At 35.2% G+C, this 26696-nt stretch overlaps 1 protein-coding gene across 1 annotated transcript; it reads left to right on the top strand.

Annotated features, from left to right (window-relative positions):
- The first annotated feature begins 20713 nt into the window (after positions 1-20713).
- LOC114406350 (transcription factor bHLH62-like) lies at positions 20714-24489 on the top strand. Its single transcript, XM_028369038.1, has 8 exons — positions 20714-22082; positions 22310-22519; positions 22617-22682; positions 22809-22877; positions 22994-23065; positions 23198-23434; positions 23848-23950; positions 24069-24489. The coding sequence occupies exons 1-8, from the start codon at positions 21093-21095 to the stop codon at positions 24104-24106; spliced, it is 1785 nt and encodes a 594-aa protein (XP_028224839.1). The 5' UTR covers positions 20714-21092; the 3' UTR covers positions 24107-24489.
- Positions 24490-26696: the final 2207 nt, after the last annotated feature.

The following is a 26696-nucleotide window of genomic DNA, read 5'->3' as shown; positions in this document are numbered from 1 at the left end:
AAATGCATTTAACACCAATTGTTATTTGAAATGGAGTAAATAAAAGACAAAAGCAATGGAGCCTAAGCTGGTTTGTACACAATCACAATCATGAAACAAAAAAAAGGGAGATAAAATAGGAGTAAAAGGAAAAAAAATATCTGGACAAACACTCACACACTGAGGCAAGTACTTGGATCAAAATCAGGAGGTAGATTTCCAATTGGAATTGGTTCAATCTTCAAAATGAAGAAGTGAAAAAGGAAAGAAAGGAAAAAGAGGGTAAATTAAGAGGAAAACAATTTGTATTATATCTACCAATGCAGAGAATGAGAGAAGTATGAAAAATTGTATCATAACAAGCCAAGAGCCATCATTCTTGTAGAGATCTGAAATCCTCTTATCAAATAAGAGAAAATACTCAGAAAATCCTCTGATCGAAGGCGTTGGGCTTGTTGAAGATGTCTTCGGTGCCTTTGACGGTGAGGCACGTGGCGAAGGGGACTACGCCACGTGGATGAGACGCATACGTGATGGCCGAGTCCTTGAACCAGAAAAGCTTGCCTTGCTTGAGGAGGAACTAGTAGTAGTGCCATATCTTGATGTACTCGCCCTGCTTGGTGATCCAGCCGATCCGCTCGGGGTTCAACCAGAACTTGACACCATCATTGTCGGTGGCGTTGTCCATCATGTCGATTTCTGTGTGCCATAGGCTCGCCATCGGAGCTTGAAGATGAGTGTGTAGAGAGAGAGAGAAAGAGAGTTCTTCATTGTTTCTTCTCTCTCCCCTGCTTTCTATGACGACAATGAGAATATGAAAGAGTACTGAGGGTAGAAGAAAAAGTAAGATGTAGGGTTGTCTAAGCTAACCCCGTTATAACACGCCACGTCAGCATAGAGAGTGGAAAAACACATGTTTTCAAAGACGGTTTTTTAAAACCGATGTCGTAAAGCATTTTTAAAGCTGACTTCAAGGACACCGTCTTTAAAAAGTTATAATTATTTACAAAAATGCCACCACTTTACTTACTACATCGGTTTTCTTATAACCGTCGTAAAAATAGTGTCGTAGAAGGTTTCTTTTCTAGTAGTGCTGAAAACACTTAGTAAAATTTTCTCATTCATTTTCAACAAACTCCAGTTGAAAATATATTTTGATAAACTCTAGTTGAAAATATATTTCTACAAACCTCAATTGATAACATAGCATCTTGGTTATCATCTTTGACATAACCAAAGAAATCATCCATCACTTCTGTTGCTACATCTCCTTCTTCTACATTAAGACCACCATAATGAAGTGGAATATCATACAAAGGGTGGTAAACCCCTACAAACTTTTCAGCCACTACATCTCCTTCTTCCATATTACCCACACTACCCTTAGAATCTTTACACTAATCAACAATGTTTTTTTTTCTTTCTAAAAGGAAACACACAAAATAAAGTCACAAGAAGAAGGAAACTAAGCATCATTGAATTAGTAATAAAATTTATTCATGTTTATACCCGAAATAGAGCATCATCAACAAACCCTAACACATGATTAATCCCTTGTCTGCAATAACAAAAAAACAAGAAGAAATCTAACGAAAATGATGGCCATGGGGAGAAATGTAACGAAAATGAAGGCCATCAGCAAAATCTGGCTAAACAAATAAAAAACACCTTACCTTACAGAGTTGCCTTTCGTCTTCAACGCACAAGGAGAAATCAAAGAAAAATGACAACCACGAAACACCATTGTTTGTTGTCATGCCATCAGGACCACCGACGATGCAAATAAGGGAAGGAGCAGAGAAAACATAGCACACACACACAAGACAACTTCAAACAGTCAGACAAGCTTGTCAGCTAGTAAGGAAATCTAGAAGCTAGTTGAAATGTCTTGTTGAACATAGCCTTGAAGTTACATTTTTTTAAACGCTAACTTTTATTTTTTTTGTATTTTCTTTCCTTTTTATCCTAAATATATTTATCAAATTTCTAGATTACATTTTTAAAATAAAATATAGTTTTATGTCTTTTAATGTCATTTTACAATTTTTATCTACTTCAACAACTAATTTTATTAAACACTTACAATTTAATAAAGTAGATTTTCAGTTTCCAGTTGGTTTTTTCAGTTAGTTTTGTCGAACATAACTTAAGTAACATTTCAAAAAACACTACAAATTATTAAAAAAAAATTTACAAAACAATTAAACAAACTTTTCAATTAATACAGAGAAGTTAAAAACTAATTGAAATGTCTTTATCAAATATAGTCTAAGAGTATAAAAGAATTTTAGAGGATTATTCAATCACATAAATTATTATATATAATAAGTTTATTAATTATTTTAAAAATTATATCAATTTTAAATTTTGATATTTAGTTGATAATATAAAATTATTTTAGATTGTGATGATTATTAAACTTACTTTTTAATCTTTTTCTTGTTTTCTTACATATTTTCTATATTTATTATTCCTGACCGTGAAAGTATTGTTTATAACAACACTTGGTAGCATTTTCTTTGAAGAAATGTCAACTGAAACAACATGCAATAAAACATATTGGTGTTATTCATTCCCGTGAGGAACAGCTTGGTCCCTGGCGAGCATTAAAAGAAGGCATATCCCACTGATTCTCATGATGAAGTTACCAATCTGTATAGCCAAAATCTGATGGACAATCAGATATAATTGTGAAGAAAACCTGTTTTTCAATGCCTTATTTCAAGGAAACATCCATAAATATAGCACATAAATTTATATATGTTGAAACGTGTGATAAGCTTTTCTTGCACTTCTCAGAAAGGTTAGGTATTTTTAATTTTATGGTTCTATAAGTAAATGGAACTATGCGAACCCGACAATGACCGGGTTAAACGTGTAGTTCAGCATTAAATGCAATCATTGACTCTCGGCTCAAACATGTTGAGACTTAGAATAATTTTTAAATAAAAAAATAATTATTTAATTGTTTGTGTTAAATATATGGTGAAATGTTAGTGAGTATTAACCGTCCAATAGAAGAAGTTGTTTAAATTTGCTTTGACTTTTATTTATCTTTACCCGATGATCGTTCCCAGATGTTGACTCCAATCATTGCCAAATTAAAAATTTGTCATGCTTAAATATTACTGGTACTAATCCAAATATATTTTAGAAAGGAATACTTCTAAATGGAATTTCATAAATCAGTAATTTTTTTTTGGTATAGTGACTGAATAAAGATTTAATACCCAAAAATTGTTGACGAGAAATATATTAAGAATATATTGGAATTTATGGTGACGATGTACTAATAATATTTCAGTCTTTTTTATAAGGTTCAAATTAAAAATATATCTTATTTTTTTAAAAGATTTAATTTAAAATATTTTATATCAATTATTTTTTACAAAAATATCTTTCATTAATTTAAGTCAATCTCATAATGACATGAAAGTAATATAAAAACATAACTCATTAATTTTTGTTAATTTTGTTCATAAGTATAATTATGAATAATAAAATAACACTACTGTATAAACGTTGTTCTATATAGTTCTTTAAGTCTGAAAGTTTGTTTGTTAAATTAATTTTTGAAAGATTAATTTTAATTTAACAAAAATTGTTTAAGGCATTAGACCTTGAAATAATTTTTTAATTTTTGAAAAGATGAGAGAATCGTTAAGGCGTTAGACCTTGAAATGATAGTTTGAAAAGAGAATCATTTAAGGTGTTGGACCTTGAAACGATCTCTTGATTTCTTTTTGATGAAATGAAGAGGTTTATGAGTTGATTTTATTTGTTTTTTTACTTATTAATCTTCAATCCTTTTTTAAAGATAACTTGCGGCGTTAATAATCGGTTAAAACTTACTTTACGAAAGAAAAAACAATTACCGATGATCGAAGAAGGAGATGAAGATGTACAAAACAATAAAGGAGAGCCCTAAGGGTCCATAAATCAAATTCAAATCCTTAAAATAAGCACTAACTGGATGAAGAACGAACGATGAACGGTGTAGGAATCGATCACGGATGTGATTCAAAAGCGTTTCAACCTTATTTTTTCTTCTTTCTTCTTCCTTTCTCTTTTTTCTTCTCAATTCTAGACCTCTGGACCTAGAGGACCTTTTTCCTTCAACCCCCTCACGCTTATTTATAGCAAAAGAGGGGTGAAGGTTTCACAGCAACTCGCCCATGCGAGTTGCTTGCTTCCTCCTGAAGTAACTTGCTCGCCCAGGCGCGCTGGTTACTTCATCCCTAAGCTTTCTAATGGGCCCAGGGGCTGAAAAATGTCCCAAAAGTGACCCTTTTGCCCTCATTTTGAGTATTTTGTACATTTCCTTCTGAAAAGTCATAAAATCCTACGGATTGCGTGGAGATTAGTGTTAAGCAGCTCAATTTGGTTGGCAAGAATCCAAATATTGGCAAACGATCGCCCCCAGACGAAATTAGGATATCACAACAGTCAATCAAATGTTTTTTTTTTTTACTTTTTACTTTACTAGTCCTTTACGACACCATCACCAAACGTGTAGAATGAGTAATTTCTAATTAAATAGTCTTGGAAGTCAAAACTCAGGAGCGCATGTCGCTTGAGCAAACAAACCAACGACTTACACTCACATTCCACTAGAAGTTAAATAAATAAAGATGTAATTATGAGATAATGAGAGACAAGGATGTCAAATTTATTCATATTATTAGCATTGTGACTGTGGTTTACAATAATGGCATAAACTTGACAATCCTAATGAGTCTTTGGAGACATCTAACAACAATCTTCAAACTGCCCCATGCATGGTGTCGCTTTCCAACGTCAGAATTCACAAGCGATTCTCCTCCTTAAATTTTAGTCAGCTCACATCAATTAGACCTTGCACCTTATGCTTCAGGGTCATACAATGCTCAATGGAATGCCCCAGAACTCCTACATGATAAGCACACGTTGCGTTCAAGTAGTATCCTTGGAAAAATGGAGGTTGAGGAACTTTGGTTGGGGTTATGGCTACCATTGAATTATTGAGTATATATGGGAGCAAGTTAGCATAGGACACCAAAATTGGAGTGAATTCTACAACCTTTTTTGCTAAAAAATTCCTTCCCTGGTTGGTGTTTTGGTTTGTGTTAAGGGTGGTGTTTGACATTGGATTTGCGGTAGGCAAGCTTTGTGGCTGATTTAAGGATGGCCTTTGTGGTTGATTGAGGGTTCTTGGCTGATAGGATGTTGGATAATGAGAAGGGGTGACATTGGCTAAGTAATGATATTGTTGAGTTGGTGGGAAGTTTGGCCATGTAGGAATGGCAGTCACAACATGGGTTCCTTCCTTCTTCTCATCCTCTCTATTTGCCCCAGGCTTTTTATTTGTCAAAGCAGGATGATCAAATTTGCCTCTTTTCAGACTCACTTTGATTCCTTTGCCAGCAAAAACTATATCCACAAAGCTTGAAGGTGTGTAACCCACCATTTTCTCATAGTAGAGTGTCTATCATCATTGTGTTATCATCTCCCTTTCCTTCATTGGGGGCGCCACTTGAGTTGTCAGATCCCTCCACCTTTGGGCATATTCTTTGAAGGATTCATGCCTTTTTTTACCCATGTTCTGTAGTTGCATCATATCCGGAGCCATATCATAATTGTATTAGAACTGCCTAACGAAGGCAACCATTAGGTCCTTCCAAGAATGGACTCGGGAAGATTTCAAGTTAGTATACCAGATGACGGCTGCCCCAGTAAGGCTTTCTTGGAAGAAATACATCAGCAATTTTTCATCTTTCACGTACGCTTCCATCTTCCGACAGTACATTTTCAGATGATTCTTGGAGCAAGTAGTCCCATTGTATTTATTGAAATTTGACACGTTGAACTTCAGAGGGATGACGACGCCAGGTACTAGGTACAACTCTTCCATGCCAGCAAAAGCATAATCTTCGCCTCCTTCATGGCCCTGAGCCTTTCCTCTATATGATCTAATTTTCCCTTTTCTATTATAGCAGGAAGGACTCTCCCCGCCGCAAAATGCAAGGTTTGTGGTTGTGGGAAAAACTGAGGGTGTGACATCCTAGAATTTCTACCCGGAATTTTGTAAGCGTTACATTTTAAATAATTATATATAGATGTATTATCCAGTGTATATATATATATATATTCTTGGTAGAAGTATATACATTGGGGGAAAGATACGCGGGTTAGACTAATTAGCGAAGAGTAATCCATAACTGGACAGTTATAGATTAATCCTTAATTAATTAGTCTAAAAATTATCGTTTTGTGTGCAACTAAAAATTTAACAAAACCAACCTCTGAACCATGCTCAGGGTCTCATTCTGAGCGTTTTGATATATATTGCCTACTTTCGAAAATGGGCCCCGACAGGTGTAGAGAAACGTGAGGAACTGGAACTAGAGAGGCGGCATGCAAACCGAGGCAAAATTTCAGCATCCAAAAGGTCAAATTTTTCTCCTTTGTGGCTGAGTATGAAGTCAAGTCAAAGGAAAAAGGTGGGCCCCTTTTTACTCCACTTAAAATGGGACATGTGGCATTGCTTTTTGAAAAAAAAAGGGAAAGAAAATCTTTTTTTTTAAAAGCCAAATTCTCTCTCTTCCTTCAGCAAATTTCAGAAGCTTCTTCCTCTCTTTCCACGTTGCTTTTCTTCTTCCTTCTTCTCCACCATTGTTGTCCATTGAAGCTCCAAAATTTCTCCTCATTTCTACTCCAAATTGCAAGGAGAAGCCATTTTCGGAGTCTTGGAGCACACCTCTACATTGTGGGGCTTCGAATTTTAGGTATGGGTGGACTTCTTCTCACATGAAATTCGTGGGTGTTGGGTTTTTGGGAGCTATAATGGGTAGTTCTACTAGGTTATTGCCTTAGGGTAGTTATTTGTGAAGGAATTTGTTGAAATCATGCTAAACTTGACATGTTTGATGTGAGCCAAATTACCCATTCTGATTTAGGGTTTTATAATGATGTTTTGTGATGTATGTATGTTTAAAATGTTGATGGAAAACTGGTAGAGATGATGGGGAGAGAGTTAACTTAGGATTAAATGTGAGAATGGTAGTGTTGTGAGTGGAATAGTGTGAAATTTTGAGGGTTGGAAAAGCCAAATTCGGGGTTAGTGGAAATTGGAGTCTAAAGTAAGTTGATCCTAGTCTAAAATGTCAATTACGACTTGTAGGAAAGCTTGGGCAGAGCAAATGAGAAAAAATGAGTGACAAAGGTGAAAGCAAGAGCCATTTCTAGGGTAAATTGGGTGTTGAGGGGTCAAATTTTGAATGGGTGGGGTTTTCACCTTAAAACCAGTTTGAGCAAGTCTAAATCAATGTTATAGACTTGATTGAGATGAGAGTTTACCCCAAAATTACCCAATTCTCATTTTCACTTCTCAAACCTTGAAAATTCACTAAATTGATGGGTTTTGGATACCTAGATTTTGATTTACCTTGATCTGAAGTTTTTTTTTGGTTTAAATATGATTTATACATGATTTAGGACTTGTAGGATCCAATTTGAGAAAAATTGGATGTGGGCAAGTTGGATTTCGAAAATCTGCCATATTATGCAGAAAAATGCTGTCAAAATTGTGTAGCAGTTTTTTTTAACATAGTGCAGAAAATGGTTGTGCATTGCTAGTCATGGGAAGAGTAGTACATCTCGGGTTCCAGGAATTTTCTAGCAGATCCCAACGGTCAAAATGTAGATTTATGTACTAGGAACCTCCAGTAAAATTTTTCAAGCCGATCCAATGGTTAACGAATTGGAACAAAAAGAATGTTACTGGGGTATATGAGTAAGGAAAGCTATGGAATTTGAATGAGTTTTGGGCAGAGTTTTCTGCCTCTACTCTGTTTTCTTGGTTTAGGGTAGTTTCATGATAAATGTAATTGAATTTTTTGGATATTGTGAAAGCTTGGAGGGGTTGATGGGGACCCGGTGCTGAGAGGAACGAGGATAAGGGCTACGTAGGAGTGCGTGAGCTCAAGTTAAAGGTGGGCAACTGGGATGGTATGCTTGTGCTTGACTTGTGAAAATGAGAGAGTTGATTTGCGCCATCGCCCGATCGCCACCTAGTACCACATATGACGGGTGCCCCATGATCCACTAAGCTTGATGTGAGAAAGCGTGTAAGAGTCAGTCTTCCTACTTTTGTTTGTTGACCACAGAATGGTACTTGGAGATATGTCGCGGGGGTCAGGAGACCTTAGGGACGTCAGGTGGGGTCCTATTGCCCAAAACCAAGCTTGGCTAATCCCGACCCAACCCGGGCATAATCAGTCAGTGAGAACCTGTGACGTACCTAAATAGGCGAGCTCCTGGCAGTCAACCAATAAAAGAACAAAGTCCACGAAGCAAGGAGGCTTGTGTGGCGGCTGGCTAGCTATGTATCTTGGGTGGTATCTGGAAATTAGCCTCTGGTAATCGATTACCATTCGTGGGTAATCGATTATAGGGCTTAAAAATGGAGACAGGATGTTAAATGGCCTCTGGTAATCGATTACCAAGGGTGTGTAATCGATTACACAGGGTGATAGGGCACTGGTAATCGATTACCGGCTGGGTGTAATCGATTACACAGGGTGATAGGGCACTGGTAATCGATTACCATTTATGTGTAATCGATTACACAGTGTAATTTTTAATTTTCTATGTGCAAAGGCTATGTAATTCATTTTTGGGCACTGGTAATCGATTACCAAAGAGGAAATCCCTTGAGAAAGACATTTTGACTATGCGTAGCCGTTATGGGACGCATTGTATTGTTACATGTGTAGCTAGATTTCTTGTGAAAGAGTCTACCCTCTTTCTTTTATCTTTTGTAGATCGCGATGGCAGCACAGTTGATCCATGATCGTGTTGTGATGGAGTGCCTAGAGGGTGTTTGGGAGACCCTCGAAGGTAATGAGAGGTGCCGATTCCGTGGCACAATTCGACTCACTGCTACTTCATTAGTACATCCGGAGGAACCCGCACGTGCACTTCAGCAGCCTGTGGAGTGGATACTACCTACACCTATTCCATATCGACTAGTGGAGCCAGTTCAAGTGATAGAGGTGTCATCCTCTGACGAGGATCTTGAAGAGGACCTAGAGGAGTTACCTCCTGAACCTGCTGTGGATGCTCTTGACTTCCCAGAGGATGATGAGAACCCACTCCCTGATGTTGATTCTCCAGAGGATGTTATGCCAGCATCTGAGGCAGACTCTACAGAGGAGAGCGGCCCTGGAGGGACAGCGAATAGTGATGACTCTTCATCATAGCAGACGACTCCTTAGACTAGGCGTACATACTTTTTGTGGGTGGGTTTATCTAGTTCCGACTGCTAGGTTTACTCTTTTGATTTTTGGGTGGGTAGACCTATTGTATAGAAATTTTGATGGTTGTATATATTGTGGCTAAAGCCACCATAGTTGTTACCTTTGCTCTGAATGTCACTATGTTATTTTGCAAACTCTCATATTTTGGATAGTTTTAGATGATAAATATGATTATGTTTAATCTTGTTATTTGAAAAGGAAATGTTAACAAACTTTATTTGAGAAGAGTTTATCGACCGCATCTTATTATTTTTCACGTGACGACCTAAAATGATGGCTGGTATATTTTTTGAAAGAGCAAAATAGTTTAGAGGTTATGAGTGATCAGAAAGAAGTTGTGAACTGGCCATTCAGGACTCTATAGTGATAATTTTCCTTCTGAATTTAATTATCGTGAAATGAATAACAGTGCGAAAAAAAAGAGAGAGAAAAAGAAAAAAAAAATTCTCATGGTTTCTGCTATTTAATTTATTACTATTAAACCAGTCATTATTTAGGGACGCCACAATTGGTGGTATCAGAGCAAAAGTTGGATTCTAGTGAACCTGTCCATGGTCTTACTGTGTGAATGTTGTGTATCTCTGAAACTTAGAAGTAGGTTTCGGGGAGTGACGTTAAGTCACAAATTGTGTGTAATTCTACCTTCTTGTCTTAAGCAGGAAAGTGCAATTGACTTAGTAAGATTGTTGTGTATATATATATATATATATATATATATATATATATATATATATATATATATATATAGAGAGAGAGAGAGAGAGAGAGAGAGAGAGAGAGATTGTTGTAACTGTCATAGCCTATATGGTACACTCTCTCAGTAGCCTTTCTTGGATACTAATAGCTTCCCTACAGGTTAGGTATGGCAGGACGTGGTAGGGATCAGAACCGTGATGTCTTAGACCGCATCACAGCTGTGCTGGAAACTCTAGTGCAGGAATGTGATGTGGAGTCGGCAGAGTATCGGGGACTCATGGCTTTCCATAAGAACCACCCGTCGAAGTTTAGTAGGGACTATGATCCAGAAGGTGCTAGGTTATGGTTAGCTGAGATTGAGAAGATTTTCGAGGCGATGGGTTGCCTCGAGGAGCATAAGGTCCCTTATGCGACGTTTTTGCTCTAAGGAGAAGCTAAGAACTGGTGGAAGTTCGTGAAACCTACATTAGCAGCACCTGGAGGCGTGATTCCTTGGAATGCATTCAAGGGAAAATTCTTAGACAACTATTTTCCGTGAGATCTCAGGAAGCGAAAGGCGAGGGAATTTATGGATTTGAAGCAGGAAAATATGTCCGTTGGAGAATACACGACCAAATTTAATGAACTTCTATAGTATTGGCCTCAATACCAAGATGCTCGGAACGAAGAAGACTTATGTGCTCAGTTTGAGAATGGGCTTCGACTGTAGATTCAACAGGCAGTTAGCTACATGCAGATCACAGATTTCAATCAACTGGTGACAAAGTGCAGAATATTTGAGGACAAGATGAAACAGAGGCAAGCTAGAGGCTTTGGAGGACCACAAAGGAACCACCCTTTTAGAGGAAACAGTAATAAGAGGATGAAGCCATATTCTAGCAACAAGGCGAAACAACCTATGGCTACGTCCAACATGAGCCTGTCAAGGGGGACTGGGGTACAATGCTTTCAGTGCGGAGGACCGCATCTTAGGAGAAATTGCCCACAACTCCAGCAGACACAGGAAAATCGTTGCTATATTTGTGGCAAGGTAGGCCATTATGCTCGGGAGTGTAGAATGACTGGGAGACCGACGGTAACTGCCAATTCTAACACAGTCAATCGTGGATCTACTAATCCCATGAGGAGCGGTAATGTTAGCAACAACAACAACACTAGTGGTGGAAGACCAAAGGTACCCTCCTGAGTATTTGCTATGAGTGGATCAGAAGTTGCTGCCTCTGACAATTTGATACAGGGTAAGTGTTTGATTGCTGATAAACTGCTAGAGTTACCTCCTGAACCTGCTGTGGATGCTCTTGACTTCCCAGAGGATGATGAGAACCCACTCCCTGATGTTGATTCTCCAGAGGATGTTATGTCAGCATCTGAGGCAGACTTTACAGAGGAGAGCGGCCTTGGAGGGACAACGAATAGTGATGACTCTTCATCATAGCAAACGGCTCCTTAGACTAGGCGTACATACTTTTTGTGGGTGGGTGTATCTAGTTCCGATTGTTAGGTTTACTCTTTTGATTTTTGGGTGGGTAGACCTATTGTATAGAAATTTTGATGGTTGTATATATTGTGGCTGAAGCCACCACAGTTGTTACCTTTGCTCTGGAAGTCACTATGTTATTTTGCAAACTCCCATATTTTGGACAGTTTTAGATTATAAATATGATTATGTTTAATCTTGTTATTTGAAAAGGAAATGTTAACAAACTTTATTTGAAAAGAGTTTACCGACCGCATCTTATTATTTTTCACGTGACGACCTAAAATGATGGCTGATATATTTTTTGAAAGAGCAAAATAGTTTAGAGGTTATGAGTGATCAGAAAGAAATGAATCTGAATAGAGTTGTGAACTGGCCATTCAGGACTCTATAGTGATAATTTTCCTTCTGAATTTAATTACCGTGAAATGAATAACAGTGCGAAAAAAAGAGAGAGAAAAAGAAAAAAAAAATTCCCATAGTTTCTGCTATTTAATTTATTACTATTAAACCAGTCATTATTTAGGGACGCCACAGATGGCCTTCCAAAGTGTTTGGCAAGGGTACACCACTAACTGGTTGCCCCTTAGTGGCGTATCCGAGGCGAGGCTCGAAGTCGGCTTGATTATGGTCTCGGGGTGCTTCATGTGTCTCCTCCATGGGTTGAGAGACATGTGCATGATCAGATTGGGTTTGTTGGCTCCCAATGTGTATGTGTGTCACATTGGGTGGTGCATAGTTGGGAGGCAAGCCATATGGCGGGAAGGCATGCTTGTTCCGAATTCGTACAAAATGGGGGTTGTTTGTACTTCCCAACTCTTTGCCTCCCTGACCTACCATATCCAAGGTTGGATGATTCATTTGGTTGAGGCCAGATGGGGGAGTCGGGTCCACCTCAGCAATGGCACTGGTAGCGGCTATTGCAGCCATATTAACCTCCATTATCTTCTTCATGCTCATCATGACCTCCATCATTGTGGTCATTTTCTCTTTTATAGCCTCTATGTCGGCCTTCATACGTTCTTGCACCTCCTCTACTTCACTCATTATTCTAGCTCTAGCACGCATTTAGTAAGGGCACCATAAAGCGTGTTCTTTCCTTTTGATAACAATGATTACAGTTTGGATGATTTCAAGGAAAGAATGTAATGAGCAATGCAACCAATGAAAGCATGATGTATGTGAATGATGCATTGTTGAAGTATTGCAAATTTTACATAGGATATTTAGTAGGACACAAGGTCAAATCAATTCAGACGACATTGTTTATTACATCTTGTTAGAGTCAAAATGAATTTGGAAGTAAAATGGACATCAACAATCCTTAATTTTGTGAATCATGTGTTGGTAGTAAACAAAGAAGCAATGTAACTCGATTCACCTTCTGCCCCAATTTTTGCAAGCTGGTTACTTCTATACTTGACCTTGACTTGATGAACCTTTTCTTAAAACATGTGCTTGGTTCAACCCCATAATCCAAGAAATAGCAATTTGGATTGCTAATACTTCGACAACATCTTATAGAGATGAATGACTCAGGCATACATATGCTATGCATGGCAAATGCAATCATGAGATTGACACGAGATGCCCTAAGAACCATCATTTCCTAGTTAACCAAGCATTAGGCACCATTCTTCAATCATTTTTTTAGAGAAATGAGTGTATAATCCTAACATGGTAGGCTTATAGCTATCATCATGGTACCCAACACATGTAACTAAAAATGTGGTGTGAACTTTCATGCTTCATTGGGACTTTCTTTTTGTTCTCTTTTTTGTTTTTGTTTTTTTGTTTTATTTTTGCAAAGCAAAATGCAAGGATCATGCATGAGTAAACATGACATGCGAACGATGGAAGTAGAATATATGCAGTTGGAAAAACAAAAGCATGCTAAATGAAGGCGTATGATAATGCAGTGATCTATGCAAATGCAATGCGTGAATATGATACACGAATGATACGCCTATTACGATGCCATGAAGAGATGCATGACACAATCAAGAAATATGCCAAAGTGAGTTTACTTTGTGCCCCTAATTTAGGAACCTAATGGAAAAGATCCAAAAGTCCCCTTCTAGTGACAATTCCAAAGGGTGGTTTTATGTAACTTTACTAGCTTCTAGAGATATCATTCTCTTAGGTAATACATTGTAGCGAAAGGGACTATCAGCGACAATGTATCACCAAAAGAGGAAAAATCTAGATGAGACTTCATTGTTATTAAGGGAGTCAGAGACCCAGCATGACCACAGATCGACCTCCACTCCTTATGGCTTACATAGACCTGGGCATAGGACCTAATATCTCAATGTGTGTGCAAGGTGTAGGTGCCATGTGTGCATAGAAAAATATTTCTAACTATTAATGTAATCGATAGCCAAACACACACCAAACATAATAAAATAGCAAAGGTTATATACAAATATGTACAACAAAAGATAAAAGGGAACATAAAAGAAGAAGAAGTCAATAAAAACATTGCATACTGACTGAATGGCCTAACTCTCTAACGGTCCCCAATAGAGTCGCCATCTGTCGCAACCTACCCTTTAGCGGCAGTGTGAAAAGGCCTCTCGACGGGCCAATGGCGCGTCTTCCATCGAAGGAAAACGCATGGAGTCGCCACCAACGTTTATTCGAGGAAAACATCAGAAAAACCAAAAATGGAAAAGGTCGAGGGTCTGCATAATTTGAAAATGAGGGTTTATGAGTCATTTACGCATGGGGAAGGTATTATCACCCCATGCGCCCATAACAAGGGATGAAAACCTCTAATCGATTGTGCAAATCATGACTTCAATATTATTTATTTTTCCTTTTTCTATTTTTTTACTTTTTTTGGAGTCGACAAGGGTGTTTCCCTCACTCTTACGTATCCTCGGGTGCGATGAGAAATTCAGATCTACGTAATTCTTTAAGTCTGAATGTTTGTTGGTTAAATCATTTTTATCTTTTTTGAAAGATTGATTTAAATTATGGACAAAAGTCATTTAAGGCATTTGACCTTGAAACGATCTTTCAATTTTTGAAAAGGGGAGAGAATCGTTTAAGGCGTTGGACCTTAAAACAATCTCAAGTGATATCTTTTTTATGAAATGAAGAAGTTTATGAGTTGATTTTATTTGGTTTTTGCTTATTAATCTTCAATCCTTTTTTTAAAGATAACTTACAACGTTAATAATAAGTTAAAACTTACTTTACAAAAGAAAAGTGATTACCGATTATCAAAGAAGGAGATGAAGATGTACAAAACAATAAAGGGGACCCCTAAGGGTCCATAAATCAAATTCAAATCCTTAAAATAAGCACTAACCCGATGAAGAATGAAGAACAAATGAAAAACGAACGGAGAACTAATGAAGAACGAACGATGAACGAGTAGGAAACGATCACAGATGTGATTTGGAAGTGTTTCGGCCTTGTTTTCTCTTCTTTTTTCTTCTTTTTGGACCTATGGACCTCAAGAACTCGGGAACTCAAGGGGCCCTTATCATTCAGCCCCCTCATGCTTATTTATAGCAAAAGAAGGGTGGAGGTTGCATAACAGCTTGCCAAGGCAAGCTCAGCTCACCCAGGCGAGCTATTTGCTTCCTCTTGAAGTTTCCTTGCTTGCCCAGGCGAGCTCAGCTCGCCCAGGTGAGATGGTTTCTTCACTCTTAAGCTTTCTAGTGGGCCCAGGGGTTGAAAAATGCCCCAAAAGTGACCATTTTACCCCCATTTTGAGTATTTTGCACATTTCCTTCCAAAATGTCAAAAAACCTTATGGAATGCACGACAATTTGTGTTAAGCAACTCAATTCGGCTGGCAAGAATCCAAATGTTTGCAAATGATCATCCCCGGACGAAATTAGGGTATGAAAGAAGTGTATGTTCGAGGGAACAAATTGTTTTTAGGTGGATCCTTCTCTTGGAGACTTCATGGAAAGAACTAAAATAACAAATATCACACTAGAAAGGAGGGTTGAATAATGTGTTAGATAAAACTTAAAGCTTTTTTGAAAGATAGAGTTTCACAAAACAAGTTTATCACATATATAAAATGCTCTTAACATGAGCTTCCAAATGTTAACAATAGATTTTCATAAAGACAATTTTCACAAAAACATGTGTGCCCAAGGATATGACAAAAGCAACTAAAAATACAAAACTTATGACAAAAGATAGAGTAAAATCACAATTTTATATTAGTTCCCTCTACTTGAGCTATGTCTAGTTATCCTTCACAACCTATAAAGGGTTTCACTAATCACAATTGATTACAAATGAATTTTTACTCTACCACTCTTAGCTACAACAAGTATTTTATATGCCTTGTCTGGCTTACCCTTAATCTCCCCCTGAGATTAAGAACATCCAAATATTCTTTGTTCACTAAGTCTCTCTTGGCTTTCCAAACAAGAATTTGAATGATTACAATATTCAAATATCTCAAAGATTGGATATACACTTAGGCGCAAATACCAAGAGATAACTTTGCTAAGCAAAGGATAAACTTTCTAGGTTCTAATTTTTTAGCGTCCAATACTTTTGATAAAATCTCACTTGACACTTGTGAATTTTGATTAATGTCTTGTGTTTTGTGCTGATCCTTCAAACACCGTTTATAGGCTTTAGAAAAGTATTTGTTGTGGTATCTAAGCCTTCCCCAAATAATTTCTTTATCAATAACTTATCTTTTTTTTCTACGTGGCAACTTGTTGAGGAGAAACAATAGATAATAGTACACTGCCTTTGTGGCTCGTTGCTCCACTATGAATGATTTTGTTGTTGTGATATCCTTCCATTTTATCTATGACTTTGTACACTTGAAATCCAAATGTTAGAGGAATTTTACAACATACATCTAGAGGGAAAATTCAAACAATAGAATGTTTTAGTGAGTGAATCAACCTCAAGATGCTTTCATGTGCATGACAATTATATGAATGTTAACTAACTGAATATAAATCATTTTTATAAGTTAGTTATGTTCTTTTGAACTCATAAGAACACACAATACATTGGTATTGATTTTCACAACATCATTGGACACTTGTTTTATAACAACACATTAAACGCTAAATAAGATAGTTAATAAAATCAAGTTCAAGCTACCTGTCAGACCCTAATTTCGTTTGGGTACTATCATTTTCTAACATTTTGATTCTTGCTAGCCGAATTGAGCCACTTGACACTAGTTGACGTGCAATCTGAAATTTTTTTCGACATTTCAGGAAAAAAAATGGAAAATACCCAAAAAAAAAGAGGGCAAAAGGGTCATTTGGGAGCTTTTTCTGATCCCTAGCTCATCCAGGCTAGCCTCTGGCTTGCCTGGGCCCCCAAAAGACTTAGGGGTGAAGTAATCAGCTCGCCTGGGCGAACAAGGTTACTTCAGGTTGAAGCAACAACTCGCCTAGGCGAGCTGTAGATCAACCAAGTCCCTTCATTTCCTATAAATAGGTGTGAGGGGACTAAAGGAAGGGGTCCGACCTTTATATATTGAAAGGATTTAGTGAAGTTAAGGAGAAGAAGAAAAAATGAGGCCAAGACGCTTTCGAATCACAACCATGATCGATTTCTACATTGTTCTTCGTTCATCAACTGGTTAGTATTTATTTTAAGGTTTTGAATTCACTATATGCACCCTTAGGGGTCCTCCTTGTTTGCTTCACATATCTTTCATCTCATTTCTTCATGTAAAGCGAATTTCCACTAATCATATCTGTTGTAATCTCATTTTATCCTTGTAAAATGAAATTTCAATTGATCATTTACCTCACAAGTCGTCTTTTAATGAGATTGAAAGTAAATAAGTGGAACCAAAGTTAAAATCAACATGTAACCAAGTTTTTATCCTCAAAAGTTGCTTGAATCCATTCAAGGTCCAACACCTTGATGGTCTCTTTTATTTTTGTTAGTTAAAATGAACCTTTCAAAAGTTTAAAAGCAACTTGACGCCCAACTTTCTTACTTACAAAGAACTACGTAGGTCTAATTTCCTCATCGCACTTGAGGATACGTAGTAGCAAGAACAACACTCTTGTCGACCCCAAAAAGTAAAAAAAAAAAAAAACATAAAAGGGAAAATAAATAAACATTGAAGTCATGATTTTGCACGATCGATTAAAGGTTGTTGTCTCTTGTGATAGACGAGTGGGGTGCTAATACCTTCCCTACACGAAAACAACTCTGAACCCTTTTTCTTAAAATTCGCAGACCCCTTTTTGGTTTTTCTAACATTTTCCTCGAATAAACGTTGGTGGCGACTCTTGCGTGTTCTCCTTTCTTGGAAAACTCACCCTTTGAGTCTCGTCTCGTCCTCCCACTGAAGGGTAGGTTGCGACACTACCATTGAACGATAACTTGTAAGAGCATAAGGATAGAAACATATTACCAATTGAGTTTATATCAAATGTCATGTTTCACTTAAGGTAAATCATTAGTCCATCAACAATTTATATCTTTGTTATCATCAAAATCATGGGTATTTAGGATTGTCCATATGTCATATTGTGTTGGAGTACAAGTGTGAGGTGAAGTCCCACATCGGGTAGAAGTGAAAAACTTGAACACCATATAAGTGAGGAGAAGATCCATAAACTTGAGCCTTAAGGTTTTGGGTTAAAGTGTGGTGTCAAGTTTCCTTATGTGGTTGCTCATGGCTCATTGGCATAAATCTCCCCGGTGTTTACTCCTCGAATCTCCCTAACAACTGGTATTAGAGCTGATGGTTTGACTTGGTGACTGGCTCAGACGAGTTGAGTTAAAGTATGACATCAAGTTTCCTTATGTAGTCGCTCATGGCTCATTGGCATAAATCTCTCTGTGTTTACTACTCCTCTCAAATCTCCCTAACAATATTGGATCATCCAGATCCAATATGTTTTACTTAGTGTCAAAGTGACACTAGGTTTTATTTAGTTAAACTTTATATATAAAGTGGTTTTTATCTTATGTTTTAAATATTATCTATTAGATTTGGAATTGTGAAAAATTCACTAGTATTCAATTAAATAAAATAATTAGAGAGTTTTGAATTAAATGAAGTATAATCCTTAGTTTGATAGATATTTAATGAAGTTGAGTTGTTACACAGTCTTAAAAGAGGTTGAAAATCACTCTTTGAGAATTGAAGCGATAAATATCCTTCCATATTCAAAGAGAGTATACAACTTATGCATGCTTTGTGAAACTTTATCTTTGGTCATCCTTTAGCGATCAAAGAAATTACTATCCTTCCATTTCTAAAGGAGATCATTTTAATACTCCAAAATAATCTCACATGACTTAAGAATAAGACTAAGGATAATTTATAAACACTTCCTCTCTTAAACCATTAAGACACTTTTTAAGGATAAAACAATGAGTTTAAAACCAATGCCAAAGTAGATAATACCAAAAATAGAATTACTTAATCCAAAACGATCGTGAATCGCCCCATCTTTTCTAGTTGACCAAAATTCTATTTTTCATGTCCATTTATGTAGTTATAAATTACAACTATAATTTAGTTAAAAAAATTATAATATAAATTTTATCCAACTAATTTATATATGAACTTTGTTCCCACAACTAAAATGTTTTGAATCCATCACTTGGTCAAATTAATAATTAGTCCTATAAGAAAAATTGACGCTTACAATAAATTGGTGGTTTCTTTTACAATTTACTTTTCTCAATCTAACTTTTCAAATTCTTTAGAGTAATATTTGATCGGAAGTAAATAACATTACATGCACCGTCAAATTTAGACAAGGAAAAATTTATGATAAATAAAACATATTTAATATTTATGAAGAGAAAAAAAATCCACAATAATACTAAGGATATACTATTTCCAAACAGGCAAACACAAACACATACAATCAAATTTAAAAAACTAAACAGCATTTAAAAGAAAAGAAAAATAAAAAAGGATAAAAATTAGAATAAGTTTAGTTGAGCTGTTGATCCTTCCTGGCTTCCATTAGATTGCTCGAAAAGTGTAGAGTCTGAAGAAAAGGAAAGGACACATTTTGGTGTTCTGACGTCCAATGCCGGGCAGCGAAGACCCTGCTCCGTCTTTTGTGGGGAGGGATACCATTCACAAATTCAGAGAGACAAAGTAACAAACAAACTATAATTACTAGTAAATTGGTAGTAATTATTATTTTTTTTGACAGAGGCAGTAATTATTAATTACTCACTCCTCCTCTCTACCCCACTTACATATATAAAAAGGAAATATTTTATATCAACTTTATATCCTTATTTCTCAACTTTTTAATAATATAATGGCATGATATATCTAAATATTTAAATTCTGTAATTTCTTTTAATTGAGTCTGTTTAATGTTAGAAAAATATCTATATAACATTTCTGATTTGGAAATTTAATGATAATAACATACAAATATTTTTTATGTAAAAATACGATGCAAGTATTTGATTAAATGTTTTTATATTTTTAATAAAGTTTATTTTTTCTATCCATGATATTAGAATAAATTATTCACATTAAAAAACAGTGATTAATCTCCATAAAAAATTAAGTCGTTATGACTTTACTAATAATATTGGTTAATAAAGTTTAATTTTTACACATTATTAGTATAAAAATTTCAAACTATCTACTCATAAAAATCATAATTGATATACTAAATTAAAATAGGAGTCAACAAACTTTTTATACATTATTATATTTTATGAATAAATAATATTGTAAAAAAGTTACACTATCAATATATAGACTATTTATTCCTTTTAATATTATAAATTCTTTTGCATACTTTAATTTGAGTATAAATATTTTTCTTATTACTATCTAATTATAAATTGATATGATCATATTGTAGTCAAGGGTGTTTAACTAGGTTATTTGAGTTAAAGTGTGTGAATTGTTATTAATGTTATTAATTCTTGATATCGTATTTAATTTTTACAAATAAAAAAATATGTTTACTTTTGTAATAATTTTATCAAAATTCATATTGAGAATAATTTTAAGCTATTGATAATATAAAAAACGTAACAATCTATAAAAACTAACCTTTTTATACATATTAGATAAACTGCAACTTCTATTCTTTACTTTGGTATGAGATACCTGTATCTTACAATTTTGGTAACTAGAAAAGAAGATAGTAATAATAAATACATGTCTTCTGTTAAGAGTTTTTGACTTTTGTTTATTTTACTATAGCATCTGACATCAGAATACCGCTGCCATCAACAACTTAAAAAAACAAAAGGTCAAAACAGTGTTTCTCTTCTTTTTGAGGTTCTATTTAACCCCATTGTATTCCCATCTATTCTCTTCCCCCCTTTCCCTTCTCTCAATCTTTCCCAGCTTTTTTATTTACCAGACACACTCACTACTTCCCTTTTCACACCCAACTATCTCTCTCCCTCTCTCCTCAACTCCAACCCAATCAACCCACTTCATTAATCACTCCAATTGTTGTCCCACTTTGTCACATTGCTACTACTACTCCTTTAACTCCTCTCCCTTGTTTCCTAATATAATTCCCAAAATCACAATCATTTTGCTTCAGGTTCCAGAGACATATACATAATAAACCTTAACAAACTCCCAATTTTTTTCAGTTCTTTCTGTTATTTTGTTTCCGGTGCATATCACTGCCACCACTGCCACCACCACCACCCCTTGATCTGAACAAAAAATGGAAAACCAGTTCTTTCTGAATTCTGGGGTGTCACAAACACAGCACCACCACCCTCTTCACTTAGAATCTTCACCACCATCCAATCCTTCTTCAGTGCCCTCTTGGCAATCACTCTCACCACCAAACATGGGGATTCAACCAACAGTTATGAATTGTGCCTCTGAGCAAACACAACAAGATTGCTTTTACAACTCCAATTGGGACAAGTCAACAACAACAGATCAAGGCCTTCACCACTTTGATTCCTCAGCACTGAGTTCAATGGTCTCATCACCAGCAGCATCATCCAACCCCAACAACAACATGTCCAATGAGAATTTCATCATCCGGGAATTGATGGGGAAATTGGGAGCTATTGGGAACTCTGATGAGATCCCACAACACTCTCCTCACCCTTTGGTTGTGGCATCTTCTTACATGAATACTAAAGGCAATAACAGCACCAACACTTCATGCTACAGCACCCCTTTGAGCTCCCCTCCAAAGGTGAACATTGTCAACAGCTTGGTGAATTTGAGGTTGGCAAATTTGGGAGGGGGAAAGTCAACAACAACGGTTTTGAATTCCAGTGTGGCTGAATTCTCAGCTGATCCTGGCTTTGCTGAGAGGGCTGCAAAGTTTTCTTGCTTTGGCAGCAGGAGTTTCAATGATAGGAGTGTCCAATTGAGGGTGAACAATGCTGAATTGGCTCAAAGATCTGCACCAGCAATGGAACATGGTGGGAAGTTACCTAGAGTCTCAAGCAGTCCATTGCTCAAAACACTTGGATCTCAAATGGGTGCCCAAGAGAACAAGAATTCAGCAATTCATCAGGAGCAGGAGAAAATGGAAGGGGCCAATTCTCAAGAGGAATCTACAATTTCTGAGCAAACCCCAAATGGGGAAATTGGGGTGAAAACTTCCCAAGATATTATGAATTCCAGGAAAAGAAAAGCTTCTTCCAAAGGAAAAGCCAAAGAAACTTCAAACACTACTAATCCTACCAAGGTAAACAAAAAAAAATAAAAATAATAAGAGTACTTTTTTAAAGTCAAACTTCCATTTTGTGATGGTTTTTGGTTCTGCATATGGTTTTAAATTGTGGTCATGGTCATAGTTTTGTCCCATTTCTTGATATTGGGGGAAATTCCAGCGGATGTAATCAAGGACCGTTTTCTAAAACCTTGATTCTGCGAGGCAATTTTGAAATCTCAAAGGTATTCTTTTCAATTCAGGGTGTTGAAGGCAGTGAGTATTCAAATTCAAAGCGCAGCAAGCCAAATGAGGGAAATGAAAATGGCCAAGTGAAGGTTGAGGAAGAGTCCAAAGCAGAGGAAGAGAAACAGAGCAAAAGTAACTCAAAACCTCCTGAGCCACCAAAAGATTACATTCACGTGAGAGCAAGAAGAGGCCAAGCCACTGACAGCCATAGTCTAGCAGAACGTGTAAGAATTCAGTGCTTTTGGTTCCCTATTAATGACACTTTGCACCAAAAAAACTATGTGTAGCTTTCATGTTGACATTTTATTAACCTTGAAATAGGTACGGAGGGAGAAAATCAGTGAGAGGATGAAGCTGCTCCAAGATCTTGTACCAGGTTGCAATAAGGTATATGCAGATAAAGTTAAAATCCAAAGAAGATTGATTGGCTTATGTTATGCTGGTAAATGTGAAATTCAGTACTTTTACTAACTTTGGTATGAATTGAATTGTTTATTTATTTATTCTTTATAGGTCACTGGCAAAGCACTTATGCTAGATGAAATTATAAATTATGTTCAGTCATTGCAACGTCAAGTTGAGGTAACCAACCTTAGCAAATAAGCATCTCAATTCTCAAAATGATTGTCATCATGTGTGTGTTAGTATTCTTGCTCACTAAGTTATGCTTTTTTTTTTTTTTATCTCCCTGATGGCAGTTTCTGTCTATGAAATTGGCTTCTGTTAACACAAGGATGGATCTTAGTATTGAGAGTCTTGTTACAAAAGATGTAAGTTTTATTGCATTAGACAAATACTATATTATGGTTTACCTTTTTTTTTCTCCTCAAAAAATTTGTTGCTTTTTAGTTTTTTTTAAGAAGATTCCTGAAATGGGGTTCATTGGCTTTTGATGATTTCAGGTATTCCAATCAAACAATTCTTTGGCAACACACCCAAATGCAATAATATTCCCATTAGGTTCCTCAGCACAAGCCTTTTATGGGCACCAGCCTCAGCAAAACAACCCAGTTTTCCATAATAACATACCTAACAGAACGGCGACCCACTGCTCAGTGGACCCATTAGATACTTCTTTGTGCCAAAATCTTGCCATGCAGTTATCTCCGCTAGATGTGTTTAATGAAGGTGGCTCTCAGGTAATTATAATCTTCTACTTTTCTCTACAAATTAATAATGAAAGAAAAAAAAGTCCATTACATTACTAGAATTTTTATTTTTTATTTTTGAACATTTCTTAAGATATAGTGTAAGCAGAAATATTAAGGTGATTTAATTCAGTTGGTTGAGAAAAAATAAGTGGGTTATTATAAATACATTCTTGGATTCTCTTGGATAAAAAAAAACATAGCATATGCAAATCACAAATTATTAGGAATGTTTAATTTGTTAATTTTTATAATAATTATTTTAAAATTAATGCTAAGTATGATTTCTGATTATCCTAAAAATTGATTTATGATTGGTTCACAATACAATATTTTTTACTAGTATAGAAATTATTTTTTTTATAATTTTTTTCCCCTAACACTTGTGTCTAATGATTTTTCAGTTTCCATTAGCATTCTTAGAGGATGATCTCCACACCATTGTTCAGATGGGGTTTGGCCAAGCTGCTAACAGGAAAACACCAATACAATCCTCGAGTTTCAACGGTAATAAAGTAGAAAAGTCACCCATTGTTGACACGTTAATGAAATATCATTTTCATTAGGCCCAACAAAATTGACATTATTCTTATTCTTATTATTTATTTATTTTTTGTATGAGCAGGTTCAAATAATGTACCACAGATGAAAGTAGAGCTCTGATCAACAAGGACTCACCTTTCATTACGCCTGAATTGAAGCCCAGAAGATTAGGAAGACTACTGTATACAACAACAGAATATTTAATTCCAACAACCCCATAAAATATTATTATTAAGCCATTATTACCATTAGATATATTCAATAGGAGAACCCTTTTTTTTTTCTTTTACTTTTCTCAATTTTTTACCTCCCTTCTCCCTTTTCTATGATTTCAGTTTCTTATCTTATGGGGCATGTCTTTTTCAAATTTTCTTTTTCCCCCTTACAATTATTCACTGTAAAATCTTAGGACCGATTCTGTATTCTCTGGTGCAAATTCTTATTATTATTCTGGCACCAACTGTATGATATATGGCTAATTAAACAAAGATTTTCTACCAGCATTCATGTCTCTCTTCACTCGCTTCCTATTAATATTATTATTTTATTATAAGGATAAAATTTTATTAATGATTGTCATTAACATAATTGCTAAATAAATTCTATAGTTTATAAAAAAAAGACTATATACTAAATAAAACTATTTTATAATAACGTTCACTCACATATTATCATGTTCACTTTTATGATAATTATGTAAAAAATCATATTAACAATAATAGCGTGAAATATTTTATACTATCAAATTTTATATATTTTAAATAAAATATTTTTTTATAATAAAAATTTTATATATTTTAGATAAAATATTTTTTAGATAAAATATTTTTTTCTAATAATTTTTTATTTATTTATCCTAAAACATTGGTTAGCGTATGCCCGTTAATAATTGGTACATCACATCAACCCACTACGAATTTTCGTGGGTCTTCACTAAAATCTCGTTAAAGGTCATGTCAATTTACCTTGCTAAATCACAAAATCTGGTGGATATGATTTCAGTTGTGTTGTAACCAGCTGTATTAATGGGGTCTCCCTTTTGTCTCAAAAGTCTAACTATAAATGATTAGGACACTTTTTGGTTAACTTGAGCCATGGTCAACCATAACTTCTGGCATTTCTTGGGCTTATATTTTCATTTCTTTTAATTAATTCATCAAAAGCAGAAGCTTCTGTGCCGGTTTTTTACATTTTTTTTTATAAGTTTTACTATACACAATAGAAATTTCCCAGAGGGTAGATAGAGGTTAGAAGAAGTTAGAACCGCCCCTATTAAAGAAAACACAAATTTTTAACTAATATATGTGAGCATCAAAAGAATCCCAGGTTGGCAGTGGTGAGATTCTGACTAGGCCCAATGAATCATAGAGCTTTATAATCTCACCAACTTTTGCTATGTACTTGTGAATAGGAAAAGGGGTTTCTAGTGGAGTTCGGGTTTGGAAAGATACACTTAAAATATTTGACTAATCACTTTCTGTTAGGAAAAATCCAGTTAGGGTTTAGCAAAAGATTTAGAGAATTATATATATATATATATATATATATATATATATATATATATATATATATATATATATATATATATATATATATATATTCTGCTTTTATAATGATGATAATGATGTTTCAAGATTAGATTTTATGTAAATTTAGTGGATTTAACTCCATTAGTTGAATAGGATGTGTGTTGTAAATTTTTTAATATCGTGTTTAATTCTTTCGAATGAAAAAAACTTCATCTAAATTATTTCAATTTTTTATTAACAGGCTAACTTTTGTGAGTTTAAGGAAATTGTATCTATATATAAAGTATAGAAAAAGTGTATAATAAAAAAGAAACAAAAAGAAAAAATATGAAAAAAATACAAAGTAATTAACAATATATAAATAATAGAATTAAATTATTACAATAAATTATTATATGAACAATATACCTAGACATCTATAGGTTGCAGTCATAGCCACTTTTTTTATTTTATTGAAGAGTCTATTATTGGGCTGAAGATTAGTGTGATTTAATAATTAGAAAGATGCTTTGAATGTAGTGTTGCGGACGGAACAGTTGTGCATCATAATGTAATGTATTAAGATATTTTATTGTATAATACAAAGTTTGTTATTGCTAAAGAAGATAAAGAAATGGAAATAGAAAATGTTAGTCTGGCAGTGTTGTCTCCCAAAGCTACAAATGCCCAATCATATTACGACGTGTCCGGGGATTGATTCTTTTGATATTTTATTATTTTCCTCGTCTGTCCATGCTGTTTTATTCTTCTTTAGAGTTCTTATATTTTAAATTTATGCCAATCGTAGTGGTAACTGATGAACGAAACATAACCTTCACTAGGAACATCCAGAGTGGAGTTGTTAGCAGGTAGCAAAGTTTAATTCATTTTAATATTTTTAAATTTATCCCTTTTTCAATTGAATTTTTCTATATTAGATTAGTTTATGTAGTCCTCAATACATTATAAATTACTCTATTTTCTAAAAAATATTTTTCATGTGTATTTATCAATAAAGGACAAGTCTACTTAATGTACGGTCCAAGCTACAGCTATTTTTTTCCTTCTAGCAAGAATTCAAGTTGCAATTGGTCAGTTTGTTTCTTGTGCTAACTTCAACCTTTGCTGGTCATAAATACTCTTTTTGATTCGAAAAACAAAACTTAGATATAGCATCATAGGTATTGTTAGTGTTGCCTTTT

The sequence above is a fragment of the Glycine soja genome, chromosome 3 (assembly GCF_004193775.1).
Source record: "Glycine soja cultivar W05 chromosome 3, ASM419377v2, whole genome shotgun sequence".
In the NCBI taxonomy this organism is placed as follows: domain Eukaryota; kingdom Viridiplantae; phylum Streptophyta; class Magnoliopsida; order Fabales; family Fabaceae; genus Glycine; species Glycine soja.
This window is presented reverse-complemented; position numbering and strand designations above follow the sequence as displayed.